Source organism: Heptranchias perlo, chromosome 11 (genome assembly GCF_035084215.1).
Source record: "Heptranchias perlo isolate sHepPer1 chromosome 11, sHepPer1.hap1, whole genome shotgun sequence".
Lineage (NCBI taxonomy): Eukaryota > Metazoa > Chordata > Chondrichthyes > Hexanchiformes > Hexanchidae > Heptranchias > Heptranchias perlo.
This window is the reverse complement of record NC_090335.1, coordinates 6,907,619-6,927,037: the sequence shown is the minus strand read 5'-3', so window position 1 is coordinate 6,927,037 and position 19,419 is coordinate 6,907,619. Positions and strand designations below refer to the sequence as shown.

The 19,419-nt window shown below is 48.3% G+C and overlaps 1 protein-coding gene across 2 annotated transcripts; it reads left to right on the top strand.

The window, feature by feature from the left end:
• Positions 1–2,929: 2,929 nt before the first annotated feature.
• Positions 2,930–13,805, top strand: LOC137327075 (regulator of cell cycle RGCC-like). Of its 2 annotated transcripts, none has more exons than XM_067992488.1 (5): positions 2,930–3,024; positions 5,855–6,025; positions 7,050–7,127; positions 9,454–9,516; positions 12,132–13,805. In XM_067992488.1, exons 1-5 carry the CDS (start codon positions 2,991–2,993, stop codon positions 12,137–12,139), a joined length of 354 nt encoding a protein of 117 aa, XP_067848589.1. In that variant the 5' UTR covers positions 2,930–2,990; the 3' UTR covers positions 12,140–13,805. The 2 variants fall into 2 exon arrangements, with proteins under 2 accessions (XP_067848589.1, XP_067848588.1); XM_067992487.1 differs by lacking the exon at positions 2,930–3,024 and adding an exon at positions 5,647–5,757.
• The last annotated feature ends 5,614 nt before the right edge of the window (positions 13,806–19,419 follow it).

Genomic DNA, 19,419 nt, shown 5'->3' with positions numbered 1-19,419 from the left:
AAACCGTTGTTGACACAGACTCCATAAATTCTTTTAAAAGGAAATTAGATAATTGCTTGAAGTGAAATGTTAAAGATATGGGGAGTGAGCAGGATTAGACTGGGTAGCCACAGACTTGATGAGCAGAATGGACTGCTTCTCGCAAGGTCCTGGGCACTGACCTTAGAGGAGGTGAGCTTCTTTTGCTTCTTTTAAATTGGATAAAGATATGAAGATTTATGGGAAACGAGTGGCTCCATGGGACCACCGATCGATGCAATATAATGTGAGTCCACGCTCAATCCCATGCCTATCAAATGTTTGTAAACAAATTTACAACACCAAGTTATAGTCCAACAAATTTATTTGAAATTCACAAGCTTTCGGGAAGCTTGTGAATTTCAAATAAATTTGTTGGACTATAACTTGGTTTTGTAAAATTGTTTACAATTGTCAACCCCAGTCCATCACCGGCATCTCCACATCATATCAAATGTCTAACATTCAATTAATTGACTGCCCTCTTTATGTGACAGATAGTGGGGTCTCTTTAAAATCAAGATGCCTTCAAGATGACATGCCTGATGATGGAACTTCAGAAGCAGGTCAGCGGTCTGTGGCACACTCAGTAACCCAAGTCCCCCGAGCTCCAGGGCTTGGTGATTGGCCAGATGACTGGATTAACAATTGAACCTGGAAGGGTAGACTTCTCATTGGGTTTTGGGGACCCACAAACTAATACACTGGCTGGGAACCTTCTTAGGCTGAAGGGTCCGAGGGGAGTCCGGGGAACAAGAGGAAGAGCAGCACAGCAAGTAAGTCATTATTTGACTTCCCCCAACAGGCATAGGTAAAGGACGCCTCTTGTTTGTCCTCACCCAATATGGTGGGCGGTGCATTACCAGCGGGAAACGTGCGCACGCTTCCTGGCCGCCATATTGGGGCCTTAGTAGTCCGAAAACAGGCGCTGCAAAGACCAGTTTCTATGCCCTGCATCTTTGTCATAGCGTGGACCATGAGAGGGAACACTGCTAGATACGAGCCCATTGAGACTTAATTAAAATGGTAACCTCAGGAATGAGTTAAGGAAGCTGAGAAAATTGAAAACAAAGATGGTTGAAGGATTGAATCATCTTTACCCGTGTCAATCAATAATATAACTTTACCCATTGCTTTTATATATAAGTAGCTTAGAGAGGTAGTTGCATGCCTTACAAAGGCATTTAGGTTAGTGATTACATTTCAGGAATCCCCTCCCTGTACTCCAGCTCCTTGCTCCTGGATTTTGAGACCCTAGTCTGCACTCCAGGATTCCCATGTTCCTGGATTTAGAACCCCCTCCCTGTGCTGCAGGATCCCTTGAATGAGCCTGTCATTCCCCGGCTCGGTTATTTCCCTTTTTAAATATAGGTACTCCATTTATCTGTTTCTAACCCTGCAGAACCAGTACCCAATGAACCTTCCACTACTGTACCCAATACCCTGTAAATCTCCTTCTTTGCCTCCTTCAGCAACCTCAGATAGATGCCATTTGGCCCATTTATAATGGAGATTAAGGGGCTGATATTCCTATCAGTAACCTCCGGGAACCTATTGCCTGGGCACTAATGACAGGAAATAATGGGAACAATGCATAATGCGGGGTCTCCAGCCCTGTTACGTTGTTCAAGGATTTCCTGGAGCTTCCCCAAAAAGCGGATCTGGACCTGCACCTGAGCCTGAAAGCACTCCCATGGAAATGAGGCAGTTGGGGGAGTTAATAGTTTCTCAAGCCTCATTCCCTCATCCTCGTTTTATTTGTTGTGAACCTCAACTATTTCTGTTTAATATGAATAGCAATCTCGCTGTTAAACCACTTCAATCCTTGGGCTAACTCTCAAATAAAGAATAAACAAGTTATATGGAGATTCACCATTACATAGAATTACATTGAATTTTACAGCACAGAAACAGGCCATTCGGCCCATCTGATCCATGACAGTGTTTATGCTCCACAGGAGCCTCCACCCACCCGACTTCATCTAATCCTATCAGGATAACCTTCTATTCTTTTTCACCTGGTGTGTTTATCTAGCTTCCCCTTAAATGCATCTATGCTATTCGCCTCAAACACTCCACGTGGCAGTGAATTCCACGTTCTCACCACTCTCTGAGTAAAGAAGTTTCTCCTGAATTCTCTATTGGATTTATTAGTGACTATCTTATATTTATGGCCCCTAGTTTTGGACTCCCCCTCAAGTGGAAACATCTTCTCTAAGTCTACCCTATCATAATTTTTAAAACCTTTATTAGGTCACCCCTCAGTCTTCTCTTTTCTGGAAAACAGCCCCAGCCTGTTCAGTCTTTCCTGATAGTTGTACCCAGTTATTTAATGGTGTTAACAATGTTGGAGTAGCTCCTGGTCATGATTTTGTGCAGTGTTACCATCTTACTTGTATTGTAAGCTGTGGACATTAGTCCTTGAGCGTGTGCACAGTAACACCTGGCGGTGAGCTGAGAGTTCCGCCAGACTCTGATCGCAGGTTGAACTTGTCCGGGGGAGGTGGCAACTCCTCACCGACCGCAGATGGGCAGCAGCAGCAGGCCGTCCACGTGGGAAGGAAATCCCTCCCCATACGTCATGGGCGAAGGGGGCGCGCGGCGGGGGAACCCCCGGATGACGTGTTGGGAGGCGGCCGCTCACCTATAAAAGTGGCGGCGGCCGCGGTGGCGGGGCAGAGAGCGGCTGCGGGTCGCAGGGGGTGAGTCGGCGGGGGGCAGAGAGCGGCTGCGGGTCGCAGGGGGTGAGTCGGCGGGGGGCAGAGAGCGGCTGCGGGTCGCAGGGGGCGGGGGGCAGAGAGCGGCTGCGGGTCGCAGGGGGTGAGTCGGGCACCGCACAGAGAGCGGCTGCGGGTCGCAGGGGGTGAGTAGGCGGGGGGCAGAGAGCGGCTGCGGGTCGCAGGGGGTGAGTCGGGCACCGCACGGAACATTTAGTCTCCGCTCCATAAACAACCACCAGGAACGCCACCGACATGAAGATGCACAAAGGCAGAAATGCAGCGCGATGTAAGTGAGGCGGCTTGTGCGGTGTAACTGCGGGCGGAGCGGGACCCCCTGCCCCCCCCCCCCCTGGGAAGCGCAGTCTGACGGACACCGCGGCTGCTGCTGCTCCATCACCGCCTGGCGGCGACCCACTGCCGTGGGAAGCAGCAGAGCGGAACTCCTGGAAATAGGCAGCACCTCAACGGGGGAAGGACAGGTTAATGCTCGGGGTGCAGACTCTCCTCCTGTAAGGGGAGAGGGGACGGGTTAATGCTCGGGGTGCAGACTCTCCTCCTGTAAGGGGAGAGGGGACGGGTTAATGCTCGGGGTGTAGACTCTCCTCCTGTAAGGGGAGAGGGGACGGGTTAATGCTCGGGGTGTAGACTCTCCTCCTGTAAGGGGAGAGGGGACGGGTTAATGCTCGGGGTGCAGACTCTCCTCCTGTAAGGGGAGAGGGGACGGGTTAATGCTCGGGGTGCAGACTCTCCTCCTGTAAGGGGAGAGGGGACGGGTTAATGCTCGGGGTGCAGACTCTCCTCCTGTAAGGGGAGAGGGGACGGGTTGCTGCTCGGGGTGCAGACTCTCCTCCTGTAAGGGGAGAGGGGACAGGTTAATGCTCGGGGTGCAGACTCTCCTCCTGTAAGGGGAGAGGGGACGGGTTGCTGCTCGGGGTGTAGACTCTCCTCCTGTAAGGGGAGAGGGGACAGGTTAATGCTCGGGGTGTAGACTCTCCTCCTGTAAGGGGAGAGGGGACAGGTTAATGCTCGGGGTGTAGACTCTCCTCCTGTAAGGGGAGAGGGGACGGGTTAATGCTCGGGGTGTAGACTCTCCTCCTGTAAGGGGAGAGGGGACAGGTTAATGCTCGGGGTGCAGACTCTCTTCCTGTAAGGGGAGAGGGGTCGGGTTAATGCTCGGGGTGCAGACTCTCCTCCTGTAAGGGGAGAGGGGACGGGTTGCTGCTCGGGGTGCAGACTCTCCTCCTGTAAGGGGAGAGGGGTCGGGTTAATGCTCGGGGTGCAGACTCTCCTCCTGTAAGGGGAGAGGGGTCGGGTTAATGCTCGGGGTGCAGACTCTCCTCCTGTAAGGGGAGAGGGGACGGGTTAATGCTCGGGGTGTAGACTCTCCTCCTGTAAGGGGAGAGGGGTCGGGTTAATGCTCGGGGTGTAGACTCTCCTCCTGTAAGGGGAGAGGGGTCGGGTTAATGCTCGGGGTGCAGACTCTCCTCCTGTAAGGGGAGAGGGGACGGGTTGCTGCTCGGGGAGCAGACTCTCCTCCTGTAAGGGGAGAGGGGACAGGTTAATGCTCGGGGTGTAGACTCTCCTCCTGTAAGGGGAGAGGGGCAAGTTAATGCTCGGGGTGTAGACTCTCCTCCTGTAAGGGGAGAGGGGTCGGGTTAATGCTCGGGGTGCAGACTCTCCTCCTGTAAGGGGAGAGGGGACCGGTTAATGCTCGGGGTGCAGACTCTCCTCCTGTAAGGGGAGAGGGGACGGGTTAATGCTCGGGGTGCAGACTCTCCTCCTGTAAGGGGAGAGGGGACGGGTTGCTGCTCGGGGTGCAGACTCTCCTCCTGTAAGGGGAGAGGGGTCGGGTTGCTGCTCGGGGAGCAGACTCTCCTCCTGTAAGGGGAGAGGGGACGGGTTAATGCTCGGGGTGCAGACTCTCCTCCTGTAAGGGGAGAGGGGTCGGGTTGCTGCTCGGGGTGCAGACTCTCCTCCTGTAAGGGGAGAGGGGTCGGGTTAATGCTCGGGGTGCAGACTCTCCTCCTGTAAGGGGAGAGGGGACGGGTTAATGCTCGGGGTGTAGACTCTCCTCCTGTAAGGGGAGAGGGGACAGGTTAATGCTCGGGGTGTAGACTCTCCTCCTGTAAGGGGAGAGGGGACGGGTTAATGCTCGGGGTGTAGACTCTCCTCCTGTAAGGGGAGAGGGGACGGGTTAATGCTCGGGGTGTAGACTCTCCTCCTGTAAGGGGAGAGGGGACGGGTTAATGCTCGGGGTGCAGACTCTCCTCCTGTAAGGGGAGAGGGGACCGGTTAATGCTCGGGGTGCAGACTCTCCTCCTGTAAGGGGAGAGGGGACGGGTTAATGCTCGGGGTGTAGACTCTCCTCCTGTAAGGGGAGAGGGGACCGGTTAATGCTCGGGGTGCAGACTCTCCTCCTGTAAGGGGAGAGGGGACCGGTTAATGCTCGGGGTGCAGACTCTCCTCCTGTAAGGGGAGAGGGGACGGGTTAATGCTCGGGGTGCAGACTCTCCTCCTGTAAGGGGAGAGGGGACGGGTTAATGCTTGTGGTGTACTCACTCCTGTAAGGAGAGAGGGGACCGGTTAATATTTGTACTATAAATTTTGGCCAGAACACCAGGAGAACTCTCCTGTCCCTCTTTGTGTTCGGCCATGGGATGTTTTATGTTCCTCTAAATGAGCAGTTTGGACTTTGATTTAAAGTCGCACCCATAAGATAGCCCCTCTGATGGGCAGTACTCCCTCTGTCATACACTGATGTATCAGCCTAGATTATATGCTGAAGTCCTGGAGTGGGATTTGAGCCCACAACCTTCTGACTTGGCAGTAAGAGTGCCAAGCTGCCGTTTGAGGAGTAAGGAGAGGACAGTTTAAAGATTGAGGTGTCGATCCCTGGTCGAAGGTTTACACCACCTTTCTGTTTTTCTTTCCATGTGCTGCTGTGTCCCTCCAGCATCTTTTGTTTGTTTCACATTTACCCTATTTGTCGTTCTTTTATTGGTTTGCTGGGGCAGGCATGGTACGTGCACAAGGGTCTCTGTTGCATTGCTGGTAAGAGACTTTCTGCAGGCACCCTACCAATGGTTATAATGACCCAAGTCTTGTTTGTGTTGCAGCATGGACTGAGGATGAAGATCTGAGTGCTGTCCTGTGTGAATTTGATGCAGTGATTGAGGATTTCACCTCCCCTCTGAACAAGAGACATTTCAGATATGATGAGCACTTAAGATGCATGAAGAGGAGAAGCAGCATGAGCATCAGTGACTGTGGCATTAGTGATTCAGACAGTGAGTATTAAATACTGAGCAAGGTGCCCCTAATGTGGGGGAGGGTCTCCAACCTTTTGAGCAGGACCAGGATCCATGTGCCACAGCTGGTCAGTGAGTTGTGTGCAATTTAATCACTCTGGGATTGGACAGAACCTTGGCTAAACATCAAATCTGACCCCATCTCCTTCCTTGATCAAACCTTTTCACAGATCTTGTGAAAAGGATCACAAGACAGTTATTGATGAGGAAGATGATTGAGCCCACCTGAATGGATGAATTCAGAAAGATCCTAAAATTCCCCCCCCCATTGCAGCATCTAATTGTTTCTTAAATGATTCCAGGATTTGCGTTTCCACCACTCTGGAAGCCTATTGTGTGGGCTGGGCTCGCTGTGCCACCTGGCCATTTGGACTTGTGTACTCTTATCCTAGAAATGATATTCTGGGTTTACCTTTTCCACTCCCTTAACTATCTTGTATACCTCCACGATCACCTCTTGGATATCTCCTTTCTAAGCTGAAAAGTCCAAGTTTCTCCAGCCTGTCCTTGTAACTCAAACTTGACCCTAGGGAACAGCCTTGTGGCTCTTTTCCGCACTGCCCCAGTAACTTGAATATCTCCCTCGCTTCTCGGTGACCTGATTTCAGCCAAGTATTGAATGAACGGTCTGCCTAGAGCACTGTACAGTTTGATCACTACCTCCTCTGACTTGTATTCTACTGATTGGCCAGTCTAGTTCAACGTTGGATTGGCTTTGTTGATTGTTGCTCTGCATTGGATAGCACATCTCCCACCTGTCCTCTCTTCACACCGTGTCGATATTTAGCTGTATTGTACACGGTGGGAAATTATTTAATCTTTGCTCCATGCAAAATGGAAACAAAATGTGCTGTTTACTAATTGATCAGTGAAGGTGTGGAGCTATGAACCTTTGTGGCACAGCAACCAGCCTCTGCTTCCTCATCAGTTTGAATTCTTTGATGTACATGTTCCACCCGAGTGGTTTCAGTGCACTAGTTCCTGTTTACTTTTAAAACCACAGGTACAGATTCACTTCGGAGAAACAGTTTCAGTTTCAGCGACGAGAAGCTTAATAGTTCCACACTTTCATCTTCCAAAGGTATTGTTGCTTTCTCTTGTCACTTGTCTGATTACTCTTGTTATTCAAGGGAGGATTTTTGGAGTCCGTGCTGAGCCTTGCACGTTGGCAGTATGTCGGGAAAATACAATATAAAATTGGTGAATCGGTAACAAGGGGTTTGGACTATGGATTATCAGTAGAAGGCCAAAGGTGGAAGTTAGAACAAATGTTTTCACTGCAGGAAGCTTCATGATGTTTCCATGCTACATGCTCATCCCATGTATTATTCGTTAAGATTGTGATGTGTTCCCCAGTTGTTTTTGACGTGCAGGATTAATCTTCCGACCCCTATGTGAGATTTCAGGCTGTGGATGATCCTGTCCCAAAGGGAGCTGACCAAATAGGTGCGGATGGTAAGGCCCATCGTGGTCCTGGTAGCCTACGAGATCTTTGTCTGGGAGGATTGTGCGCAGTTGAGTGCTTGTTTGGCAGCTGTTCTGCTGGCACTAATCGATCAGGATCAGATGGAATTTGTAGGGCCTGGTGTGGGGAGTTTGAACTGACTCACTCTTCTGCAGCTAGAGATGGCAGCAGTTATCTCTGTGCCTCCTGCTGGTCCTCTGTTAGTGGGAGACCCAGGTCTCATCTCTTGAGTCATTTAGTTCTCTTTTGATGTCGGGGAGATTAGCCTGGCGTAGGGGAGGAGATATGCCCACATGGGAGCTCTGCTATGGAGAAAAGGCCGGCTATCACTGTAGTTTGGGGAGAATGGCAGGGTGCCAGGGAGGTAGTGCTCCTGTTGTGTGAAGTGGAACTTGTCAAAGCTGCTGGAACGACATCACCTGGGCCCTGTGGAGCAACTTGTATCGTTTAATATCACTTTGAAGCTACTCAGTGAGCACCTTGTGCTCGAAACATTGAGATGAAGCCTGCAACGGCCTGGTGATGTAACAGTGTATTGTGCCACATACTCGCAGCAAGCACTAACATAAATTATATATTAATGACCTGGACTTGGGTATAGAGGGTACAATTTCAAAGTTTGCAGATGACATGAAACTCAAATGTAGTAAACTATGTGGAGGATAGTAACAGACTTCAGGGGGACATAGACTGGTGAAATAGGCAGACACATGGCAGATAAAATTTAACGCAGAGAAGTGTGAAGTAATACATTTTTGGTAGGAAGAATGAGAGGCAATATAAAGTAAATGGTATAATTTTAAAGGGGGTGCAGGAACAGAGACCTCGGGGTGCATGTACACAAATCTTTGAAGGTGGCAGGACAAGTTTAGACGGCTGTTAAAAACATAGGGAATTCTGGGCTTTATTAATAGAGGCATAGAGTACAAAAGCAAGGAAGTTACGCTAAACTTTTATAAAACACTGGTTAGTCCTGAGCTGGAGTATTGTGTCCAATTCTGGGCACTGCACTTTAGTAAGGATGTGAAGGCCTTGGAGAGGGTGCAGAAGAGATTTATTAGAATGGTGCCAGGGATGAGGGACTTGAGTTATGTGGAGAGACTGGAGAAGCTGGGGTGGTTCTGTTAAAATAGAGAAGGTTAAGGGCATTTAAGAGGTGATCAAAATCATGAACGGTTTTGACAGAATAAATAAGGAGAAATGGCTTCCAGTGGCAGAAGGATCCGTAACCAGAGGACACAGACTTAAGGTGATCGGCGAAAGAGCCGGAGGCGACATGAGGAAACATTTTTTTAAGCAGCGAGTTATGATGATCTGGAATGCACTGCCTGAAATGGTGGTGGAAGCAGATTCAATAGTGACTTTCAAAAGGGAGTTAGATAAATACTTGGAGAAAAAAATTGCAGGGGTATGGGATTAATTGGATAGCTGTCAGCTGGTACAGGCATGATGGGCCTAATGGCCTTTTCCCGTGTTGTACCTACCATGATTATTGGACCTTACCCTGGTACCAGGCAAGGTCCCAGCCAGAAGCATAAAGCCGCTAGCGTCTCGCTCAAGTGACTGTGTATGTACATTCTTGGCTTGTGTAGTTGCTTTAAGATGCTCGTGCTGCAGTTAGTTCTTTGCTAGGTCTTCAGTGGTCAGCTTTAACAATAGTGAATCTTAGTTTGGAGTCGTGTAGGCCTGATCAGGTAGAGGCGGCAAATTCGCTTCCCTAAAGAACATTAGTGAATCCGTTTGGTTTTTACAATAAGCTGGCAGCCTTCATGGTTATTTTTTGGGGGTTGCTGGTCCAAGTACCATAACCACTGTGCTAGTACCCTTGAATAACAATGTAAATGTGCCTTTAATCAGCCACTGGGTGTGTTTCCCCCAAGATCTTATGAACAAGAAACTAGCAATGCCAAACCTCAGTGAAAAGCTTTGTGGTTCTTTACAGCAAAGCTCGGAGACACAAAGGAGCTGGAAGACTTTATTGCTGATTTGGACAGAACGTTAGAAAGTGAGTATCATCGCTGTGTTTTATACAAATAAGTACTGAAAACTTTCAAGGGTGGGTGTTCATGGTGTGTCGAACGTGCACGCTCGTATAATTGTGTGCATGCTCGTGCAAGTGTGTTCTGTGTGCTAATGAATAGAAGGCGCAACTCTGGGCTGTAAAATATTTTCCAGGTTTCACACTGACTGCACCAAGCAACGTGTCACAGGGCTAATTGCTTTGCACAGTTCTCTATTAACCTGACCAAATACTTAAAACTAAGCTTCAGCAAAGCTACCCCCCCACCAGACTGTTTCAAGGAGATTGCCCAATGAATGAGCATTCTGTTATATTTTGAGATCAGTTAGTTTGTGTTCACTGTGAGCTATGTCTCGACTACAAGTCGACACCACGGGTGTCGTTAACTGGCGCATTCCGTCCCAGCTCTACGAATACAGCCTGCATGGTTGGAATGCACACAACTGACACTGTCTGGACGCACGTACAGTTTGTTTTTCACTGAGCTCTTAAATTACATTCATCAAGAATATTACATCAGTTGCACAAAAAACCCTGAATGGAGCATGATTTAATGGAGGACAAGTGATTTTTTAAAATCAGGTAACAATCTCATAAAAGCTGTGAGCCCTGAATATTTGCAACCTATACATTGTTTGTAAAATCAGAAGAGCCTTTAAATTGTACAGGAGAACTTAATAAAATGAGCACCAGACAGATTGGACTTGAAGCAAGACTGATTCTGAACAAAAAGTAAAATACTGCAGATGGAGATCTGAAATAAAAATAGAAAATGCTGGAAACACTCAGCGGGTCAGTCAGCATCTGTGGAGCAAACACGAGTCTGTTCACGTTTGAGATACACCCTTCACAACTAAAAGGTATTTTCTCGATAGAGAAACAGGGCAGGCAGCATCTTTCATTCACTCTGAATTGCCCTTCGGTGAGCTGGATGCTCACAGCATAGTTCACCCACTGCCCATTAGCACCTTGTTAACTAGACACTGGCCCACCCACTGCTCATTAGCACCTTGTTAACTAGACACTGGGCCCATCCACTGCCCATTAGCACCTTGTTAACGAGACACTGGGCCCACCCACTGCTCATTAGCACCTTGTTAACTAGACACTGGGCCCACCCACTGCCCATTAGCACCTTGTTAACAAGACACGGGGCCCATCCACTGCCCAGTAACTATACTCATGAGTGAATTCACAGAACACCAAAGTACATTAGTCCCTTTATAGCCATACATGATGATACATTGTTAACACAATAACTAACTAGGTAATAGTTACCTGTAGGTAGGGATGGATGAAGTTGTTTATAACAAGCCTACATTTAATAGGACAACATGAACACTGACAGTTTACATATATCAGACACATTGTCACGAAGATTTCAATAAAGTGTAATGGTGGATGTGTGTAATTTTTATGTGGGGAGAACATTTTCTGCAGAATCTTACAGCACAGAAGGAGGCCATTCGGCCCATCATGTCTGCACCGGCTCTTTGAAAGAGTTATCCATTTAGTCCCACTCCCCTGCTCGTTCCCTGTGGCCCAGCAAATTTCTCCTTTTCAAGTATTTATCCACTTCCCTTTTTAAAAGTTACTATTGAATCTGCTTCCACCACCCTTTCAGGCCGTGCATTCCAGATCATCATAACTCGCTGCCTAAACCTCACACTCTGCCATTCCTGGCTACTCTATCAAAACCCCTCATGATTTTGAATGCATCTATCAAATCCCCCCCCCACCTTAGGGGGCATAGTATCAGGATAAGGGGTCGGCCATTTAAGAATGAGATGAGGAGAAATTTCTTCACTGAGGGTTGTGATATTTGGAATTCTCCATCCCAGAGGGCTGTGGCTGCTCATCGTTGAATATATTCAAGATTGAGATCGATAGATTTTTGGACTGTAAGGGTATCAAAGGATATGGGGATAGGGTGGGAAAGTGGGGTTGAGGTTGAAGATCAGCCATGATTTTATTGAATGACGGAGCAGGCTCAAGGGGCCGAATGGCCTACTCCTGCTCCTATTTCTTATGTTCTTAACCTTCTCTGCTCTCAGGAGAGCAATCTCATCTTCTCTAGACTCCATATCACAGAAGTCCCTCATCCCTGGTACCATTCTGGTAAATCTCCTCTGCACCTTCTCCAAGGCCTTGTTTACCATTTGAATCAAATTCAATTTAAAATAGCATGTTTACCATTTCACTGCAACAGGAAATCTTCTGACCGTGAAGATGTGAGTACAATTGTAGATTGAACCATCCATTTGGGTCGTGTCTGGACAGAATATTTTGAGCTTAAGAACACTAGGGTGAAGTACTGTGATGGGCACGTGCCAGTAATGAGTAATTTTGGGGGATGAATTAAGATATTCACACAAGGATGTCTCCTCCCAATACTGTAGAGGTACCAATACAGAACCCTAAAGACATGGGTTTATTCATTCAGCATTTTATTGGGTAATATGTATAGTACGTATGCTAGTAATCTGCCACCATGGTTACGTGACAGCTGCTTTTATGATGCTGTTGCCTACGAAATATATCGGCAAACGCGTGTACCTCATTCAGAAGCTAATTGTTTCCTCCATCATATTGGTTCACAGGTATGTGAGAGGAAGGGGGGTGAGCCTGGGCCTTGACCTCGTTCAGCCATATGAGGAAAGGATGTCGAAGTCTACAAAACCTGGTCGACCTGCCGACATTACTCAATGACTATGTTTTCATGCTGACACTTGGGACAGTCACCTGGTCTCACAATCAGTAAATACATTTCAAAACCATTTCTATTTAAAATACATTTTAATATTTGCATGCTATATATTTTTACTAAAATGAGGTTTAGAATAAACTAATTTGAACATATAGAAATATACGGTATAGTATGTATTTTATATAGTGCCTTTCACAATCCCGATGTCAAACGCTTCAGCCAACGAAGTACGTTTGAAGTGTAGTCACTATTTTGTGGGCAAACAAGGCAGTGAGTTTGCACACAGCAAGAGCCTCAAATGATCATTTACTGAAGGAATGTTGGCCAAGAGATCCCTGTTCTTCACATGGTACCATGGGATCTTTTACATCCACCCGAACCGGCAGACGAGGCCTTGGTTTAACATTTCTTCCAAAAGGTGGTGGCCTAGAAATTGGGCCGTCACCATTTTGGGGGGTGGGGGAGTTCGCACTCCCAACCTGAATGGTTAGGCCCGAGGCTCTTCAGATATTGGGCCTCTGGCCTCATTTCAATATTGCCAGTGGAGTGTGAAGTGCCCGCGGTGAGGAGGACTCCAGGTTTGGGCTGTTGCTAGGGTCGCAGCAGACCTCGGGTAAGTGTTGTCGGGGGGCCTGGGTTGAAGGTCATGTCTGGTGATTGGGTGTCGGCAGAGGAGGCCGGGTTGGGGGCGGGAAAGGAGACCAAGGGGAGTGGGCAAATTGAGGTTCAGGAGAGGGGGTGGGGGGAGTGAGGAGACAGTGGGGGTTGAGGGGGGTCAAGGGTTGGGAGAAAAGACCCGCGGGAGTGGGATGAGGGGTCGGGAGAGGAGGGAGGGGTGGGCTGATATAGGGTCAGGAGAGGAGACCGGGTTGGTGGGGGGGGGGAATTCAGGGGTTGGGACAGGAGGGGGTGCTGTTATGGGCTCAGGAGAGGAGATTGGGGGTTGGGAGCAGCATTGATTTGGGGGGGGGGGTTAAAGTGGGGTTAGGAGGAGCAGGAGTACTTGTAAATTACTTACCTTTGTTGCAGGCGATCCCTAGGGTTGGTTTTCCTGATCACAGCCCATGATGGGGCTGGTTGCCTCGAGGCAAACCAGTCTTCGAGTGGGGACCTCCAACAGGTGTTAGGACCTTTGTGTATGCAAATAAGGGTCCTAACAACTGCTTCAGTAAAGGACCCCACTTGTTTGTCCTCACCCATTCCGGCTAGAAATTTGCGCACACTTCCTGCCCACTATATTGGGGCCTTAATAGTCCAAGCATTGCTGTAAGAACCAATTTCTAGGCTGATATCTGACAGCACAGCAAAATGGAAATAAAAATGTGCCATTTTATAGTCCTAAATTACAATTTTTGTTACATTGTTGTTTCACATTGAAATATATTTTTTGTAAATTGAAACATTTACAGGATTCAGAAGTCTTTGTACACGTTCATGAGAGACTGCGTTATGTACAGTGCAAACTGTTGCAAAATTAAATGTTTTGTTTACTAGCCTTCATCTGTGTTGCTCTTACTCACTGATTTCCTGTACTGAATATTTAATAAACTTCTATTTTGTTTGAAAATTTTGCTTTAGTTTTTCCATCTGAGTGGAACATAAAATACTGTTAGTTGCAGCCATTTCTTATCTGGATTCAGATCTGTGGTTAAACTGTTAATGTGGTGACCTGAGTATCAGGTTCCTGCAGCACTGAAGGGGCTCTATGATGTATCCGTGCTGTCAAGTGATACTGCCCTGAGTGTTCAATATTTCAAATTCAGTTAGTGAAACTTCCTGCCAGTCAAAGTGTGTTTATTATCCGCATTCCTGACATCAATTACTGAGCCTGCCTTGTGTGGCAGAAGGAATCACTTCATTCAAACTATTTTTAAATACCAAAATATACCAGATTGCTGCCAAAAAGTGTTTCCTTAACTGTGCTGGGATTATAAACATATTTGCTATTTTTTATGCCAGGGTTTGTGCAAGTTTGGGTGCCCCATTAGAAAGAAAGACTTGCATTTATATAGCGCCTTTCATAACCTCAGGACATCGCAAAGTGCTTTACAGCCAATGCAGTAGTTTTGAAGTGTAATCACTATTGTAATGTAGAAAACATGGCAGCCACTTTGCGCACAGCAAGATCCCACAAACAGTAATGTGATAACGACCTGATCATCTGTTTTTTGAGGGATAGATAGCGGCCAGGATACCAGGGAGAACTCTTCTGTGAAATTATGCCACGGGATCTTATGTCCACAAATGGAGGCCCTGTTGGCCCTCTCCTAATGTCTCATCCGAAAGATGGCACCTCAGTACTGCACTGGAGTGTCAGCCTGGATTACGTGCTCAAGTCTTCGGAGTGGGACTTGAACCCACCACCTTCTGACTCTGAGGTGAGAGTGCTGCCACTGAGCCACGGCTGATACCTATAGAAAGGACATTAAAGCTGCAGAATGTACAGTGTAGATTCACCAGCGTAATATCGCTGGGGAGGGGGGGAGGAGGACTCTCGTTATGGAAATACTGGGACTGTTACCACTGGAGCAGAGAAGGCCAAGAGGAGATTTCATAGATGTATTTAAAATTCTGAAGGTTTTTGATGGGAGGCATCAATTTAAAGTTATTAGTGAATGAGGAGAATTTCTTTACACTGAGGATTTGTTGCTGTCCCATGGAATACTTTGCCACAGGAAGTAGCTGAGGCAGCAAATGTGGCATTTTTTTTGAAGGGATGATTTTCTATTTTTTTAAATTCGTTCATGGGATGTGGGCGTCGCTGGCAAGGCCGGCATTTATTGCCCATCCCTAATTGCCCTTGAGAAGGTGGTGGTGAGCCGCCTTCTTGAACCGCTGCAGTCCGTGTGGTGACGGTTCTCCCACAGTGCTGTTAGGAAGGGAGTTCCAGGATTTTGACCCAGCGACGATGAAGGAACGGCGATATATTTCCAAGTCGGGATGGTGTGTGACTTGGAGGGGAACGTGCAGGTGGTGTTCCCGTGCGCCTGCTGCTCTTGTCCTTCTAGGTGGTAGAGGTCACTGGTTTGGGAGGTGCTGTCGAAGAAGCCTTGGCGAGTTGCTGCAGTGCATCCTGTGGATGGTGCACACTGCAGCCACAGTGCGCCGGTGAAGGGAGTGAATGTTGAGGGTGGTGGATGGGGTGCCAATCAAGCGGGCTGCTTTATCTTGGATGGTGTCAAGCTTCTTGAGTGTTGTTGGAGCTGCACTCATCCAGGCAAGTGGAGAGTATTCCATCACACTCCTGACTTGTGCCTTGCAGATGGTGGAAAGGCTTTGGGGAGTCAGGAGGTGAGTCACTCGCCGCAGAATACCCAGCCTCTGACCTGCTCTCGTAGCCACAGTATTTATATGGCTGGTCCAGTTAAGTTTCTGGTCAATGGTGACCCCCAGGCTGTTGATGGTGGGGAATTCGGCGATGGTAATGCCGTTGAATGTCAAGGGGAGGTGGTTAGACTCTCTTGTTGGAGATGGTCATTGCCTGGCACTTGTCTGGCGCGAATGTTACTTGCCACTTATGAGCCCAAGCCTGGATGTTGTCCAGGTCTTGCTGCATGGAGGCTCGGACTGCTTCATTATCTGAGGGGTTGCGAATGGAACTGAACACTCATCAGCAATCATCAGCGAACATCCCCATTTCTGACCTTATGATGGAGGGAAGGTCATTGATGAAGCAGCCGAAGATGGTTGGGCCTAGGACACTGCCCTGAGGAACTCCTGCAGCAATGCCCTGGGGCTGAGATGATTGGCCTCCAACAACCACTACCATCTTCCTTTGTGCTAGGTATGACTCCAGCCACTGGAGAGTTTTCCCCCTGATTCCCATTGACTTCAATTTTACTCGGGCTCCTTGGTGCCACACTCGGTCAAATGCTGCCTTGATGTCAAGGGCAGTCACTCTCACCTCACCTCTGGAATTCAGCTCTTTTGTCCATGTTTGGACCAAGGCTGTAATGAGGTCTGGAGCCGAGTGGTCCTGGCGGAACCCAAACTGAGCATCGGTGAGCAGGTTATTGGTGAGTAAGTGCCGCTTGATAGCACTGTCGACGACACCTTCCATCACTTTGCTGATGATTGAGAGTAGACTGATGGGGCGGTAGTTGGCCGGATTGGATTTGTCCTGCTTTTTGTGGACAGGATACACCTGGGCAATTTTCCACATTGTCGGGTAGATGCCAGTGTTGCAGCTGTACTGGAACAGCTTGGCTAGAGGTGCAGCTAGTTCTGGAGCACAAGTCTTCAGCACTACAGCTGGGATGTTGTCGGGGCCCATAGCCTTTGCTGTATCCAGTGCACTCAGCCGTTTCTTGATATCACGTGGAGTGAATCGAATTGGCCGAAGACTGGCTTCCGTGATGGTGGGGATATCGGGAGGAGGCTGAGATGGATCATCCACTCGGCACTTCTGGCTGAAGATGGTTGCAAACGCTTCAGCCTTTTCTTTTGCACTCACGTGCTGGACTCCGCCATCATTGAGAATGGGGATGTTTGCAGAGCCTCCTCCTCCTGTTAGTTGTTTAATTGTCCACCACCATTCACGACTGGATGTGGCAGGACTGCAGAGCTTTGATCTGATCCGTTGGTTGTGGAATCGCTTAGCTCTCTCTATAGCATGTTGCTTCCGCTGTTTAGCATGCATGTAGTCCTGAGTTGTAGCTTCACCAGGTTGGCACCTCATTTTTAGGTATGCCTGGTGCTGCTCCTGGCATGCTCTTCTACACTCCTCATTGAACCAGGGTTGATCCCCTGGCTTGTTGGTAATGGTAGAGTGAGGAATATGCCGGGCCATGAGGTTACAGATTGTGGTGGAATACAATTCTGCTGCTGCTGATGGCCCACAGCGCCTCATGGATGCCCAGTTTTGAGCTGCTAGATCTGTTCTGAATCTATCCCATTTAGCACGGTGGTAGTGCCACATAACACATTGGATGGTGTCCTCAGTGCGATGACGGGACTTCATCTCCACGAGGACTGTGCGGTGGTCACTCCTACCAATACTGTCATGGACAGATGCATTTGCGACAGGTGGATTGGTGAGGACGAGGTCAAGTAAGTTTTTCCCTTGTGTTGGTTCGCTCACCACCTGCCGCAGGCCCAGTCTAGCAGCTGTGTCCTTCAGGACTCGGCCAGCTCGGTCAGTAGTGGTGCTACCGAGCCACTCTTGGTGATGGACATTGAAGTCCCCCACCCAGAGTACATTTTGTGCCCTTGCTACCCTCAGTGCTTCCTCCAAGTGGTGCTCAACATGGAGGAGGACTGATTCATCAGCTGAGGGAGGACGGTAGGTGGTAATCAGCAGGAGGTTTCCTTGCCCATGTTTGACCTGATGCTATGAGATTTCATGGGGTCCAGTCAATGTTGAGGACTCCCAGGGCCACTCCCTCCTGACTGTATATCACTGTACCGCCACCTCTGGTGGGTCTGTCCTGCCGGTGGGACAGGACATACCCAGGGATGGTGATGGAAGAGTCTGGGACGTTGGCTGAAAGGTATGATTCTGTGAGTATGGCTATGTCAGGCTGTTGCTTGACTAGTCTGTGGGACAGCTCTCCCAATTTTGGCACAAATCCCCAGATGTTAGTAAGGAGGACCTTGCAGGGTCGACTGGGCTTGGTGTTTTGCCGTTGTCGTGTCCGGTGCCTAGTGGTCCGATGCCGGGTGGTCCGTCCGGTTTTATTCTTATTATGACTTTTCGTAGCGAGATTTTACAACTGAGTGGCTTGCTGGGCCATTTCAGAGGGCAATTAAGAATCAACCACATTGCTGTAGGTCTGGAGTCACATATAGGCCAGACCGGGTAAGGGCGGCAGGCTTCCTTCCCTAAAGGACATTAGTGAACCAGATGGGTTTTTACGACAATCCGGTAGTTTCATAGCCATCATTACTGATACTAGTATTTTAATTCCAGATTTTTATTTAATTAATTGAATTTAATTAATTAATTGAATTTTAAATTCGCCAGCTGCCGTGGCGGGATTTGAACTCATGACTCTGGATTTTAGTCCAGGCCTCTGGATTACTAGCCCAGGGGGAGACAGCAGGCTGGTAGGATTACTTTTGGATTGCTCTAGTAAAGGGGTGTCACAGACAAGATGGGCTGAATGGCCACCTGTAGTGCTGTAAATCTCTAGGGTGGAAGAAAGGGAAGTGTCTCATCATGATGCTCTGGCCATCATGGTGTATGGGGCAGGCTTGGTGGACCTGCTGGTCTTTTGCTCTTATCAATTTTGTGCATTCGTATTATTCATGTCTCTCCCTTGTCTTTGGTTTGTTCCCTCGCCCACTTCCCCTTTTGTGCAATGCAAATGTCTTGTTAAGGAGGGGTGCAGTGCAGGCCACATTGTGCCAAAGCTGATTGCCAAGTGAAGATGAGTAAATAGATGCTGAGGCATCCAAGCTTAAGATGCTCCTCTTGGTGGGGTGGGGGTGGGGGAGAGGAGGAGGAGCACATTGCCTTCCTCTGCCAATTGGAAAGTGAACAAACTCTCTGTTATCTGATTGGATGATGGTTGACTTTTTTCCCAATAATTTTATAACTAATAAACAGAAGTGTTCAAGGAAAATGAAGAAAACACAGTTTCTATTTTAATGATCCTATGATTTTTCTCCTGTGTTTTTGCTCGCAACAGAGTCCTGGAGATTAATCTTCAATTCCTGGAGACTCCAGGCCAATCCTGGAGAGTTGGCAACTCGACCCCCCACACACACACACACACACACACACACACTTTCTGTGGCTACAGGGAAGAACCGAGCGATAACCCACGTGTTCAGTTAGTGAGAAACAGGCGAGCAAACCCTGGGCGGTTACCTTATGAATGTCAGGTGGGGACGGGATAGGTCTGGGTTGTGAGGCTCCACTGCCTTGTCTCACTAAAGTGTTAATCAGCCCGGGATTTGGAAGAGTGGAAAAGTGCTCGTGCGAGGATCACAATATCCAGTTCATATAACGAGGGAGCCTCACTGCTACTCCCCACCCCGGGTTATACTACTGAATGTCTAGATACTGGTTAGTGACACAGTTTGCCTACAGGAGTGGCTGGTAACACTAACTGGAGAGAATATCTGATGTAAACCTGGAAGTTATAACAGGTACTGTTGGGTTTTTGCACTTAAAATTTCAGCAGTGTAACACGAATAGGTCTTTTAAGCATTCCCACTGGCCTAGTCATAGGTGGAGT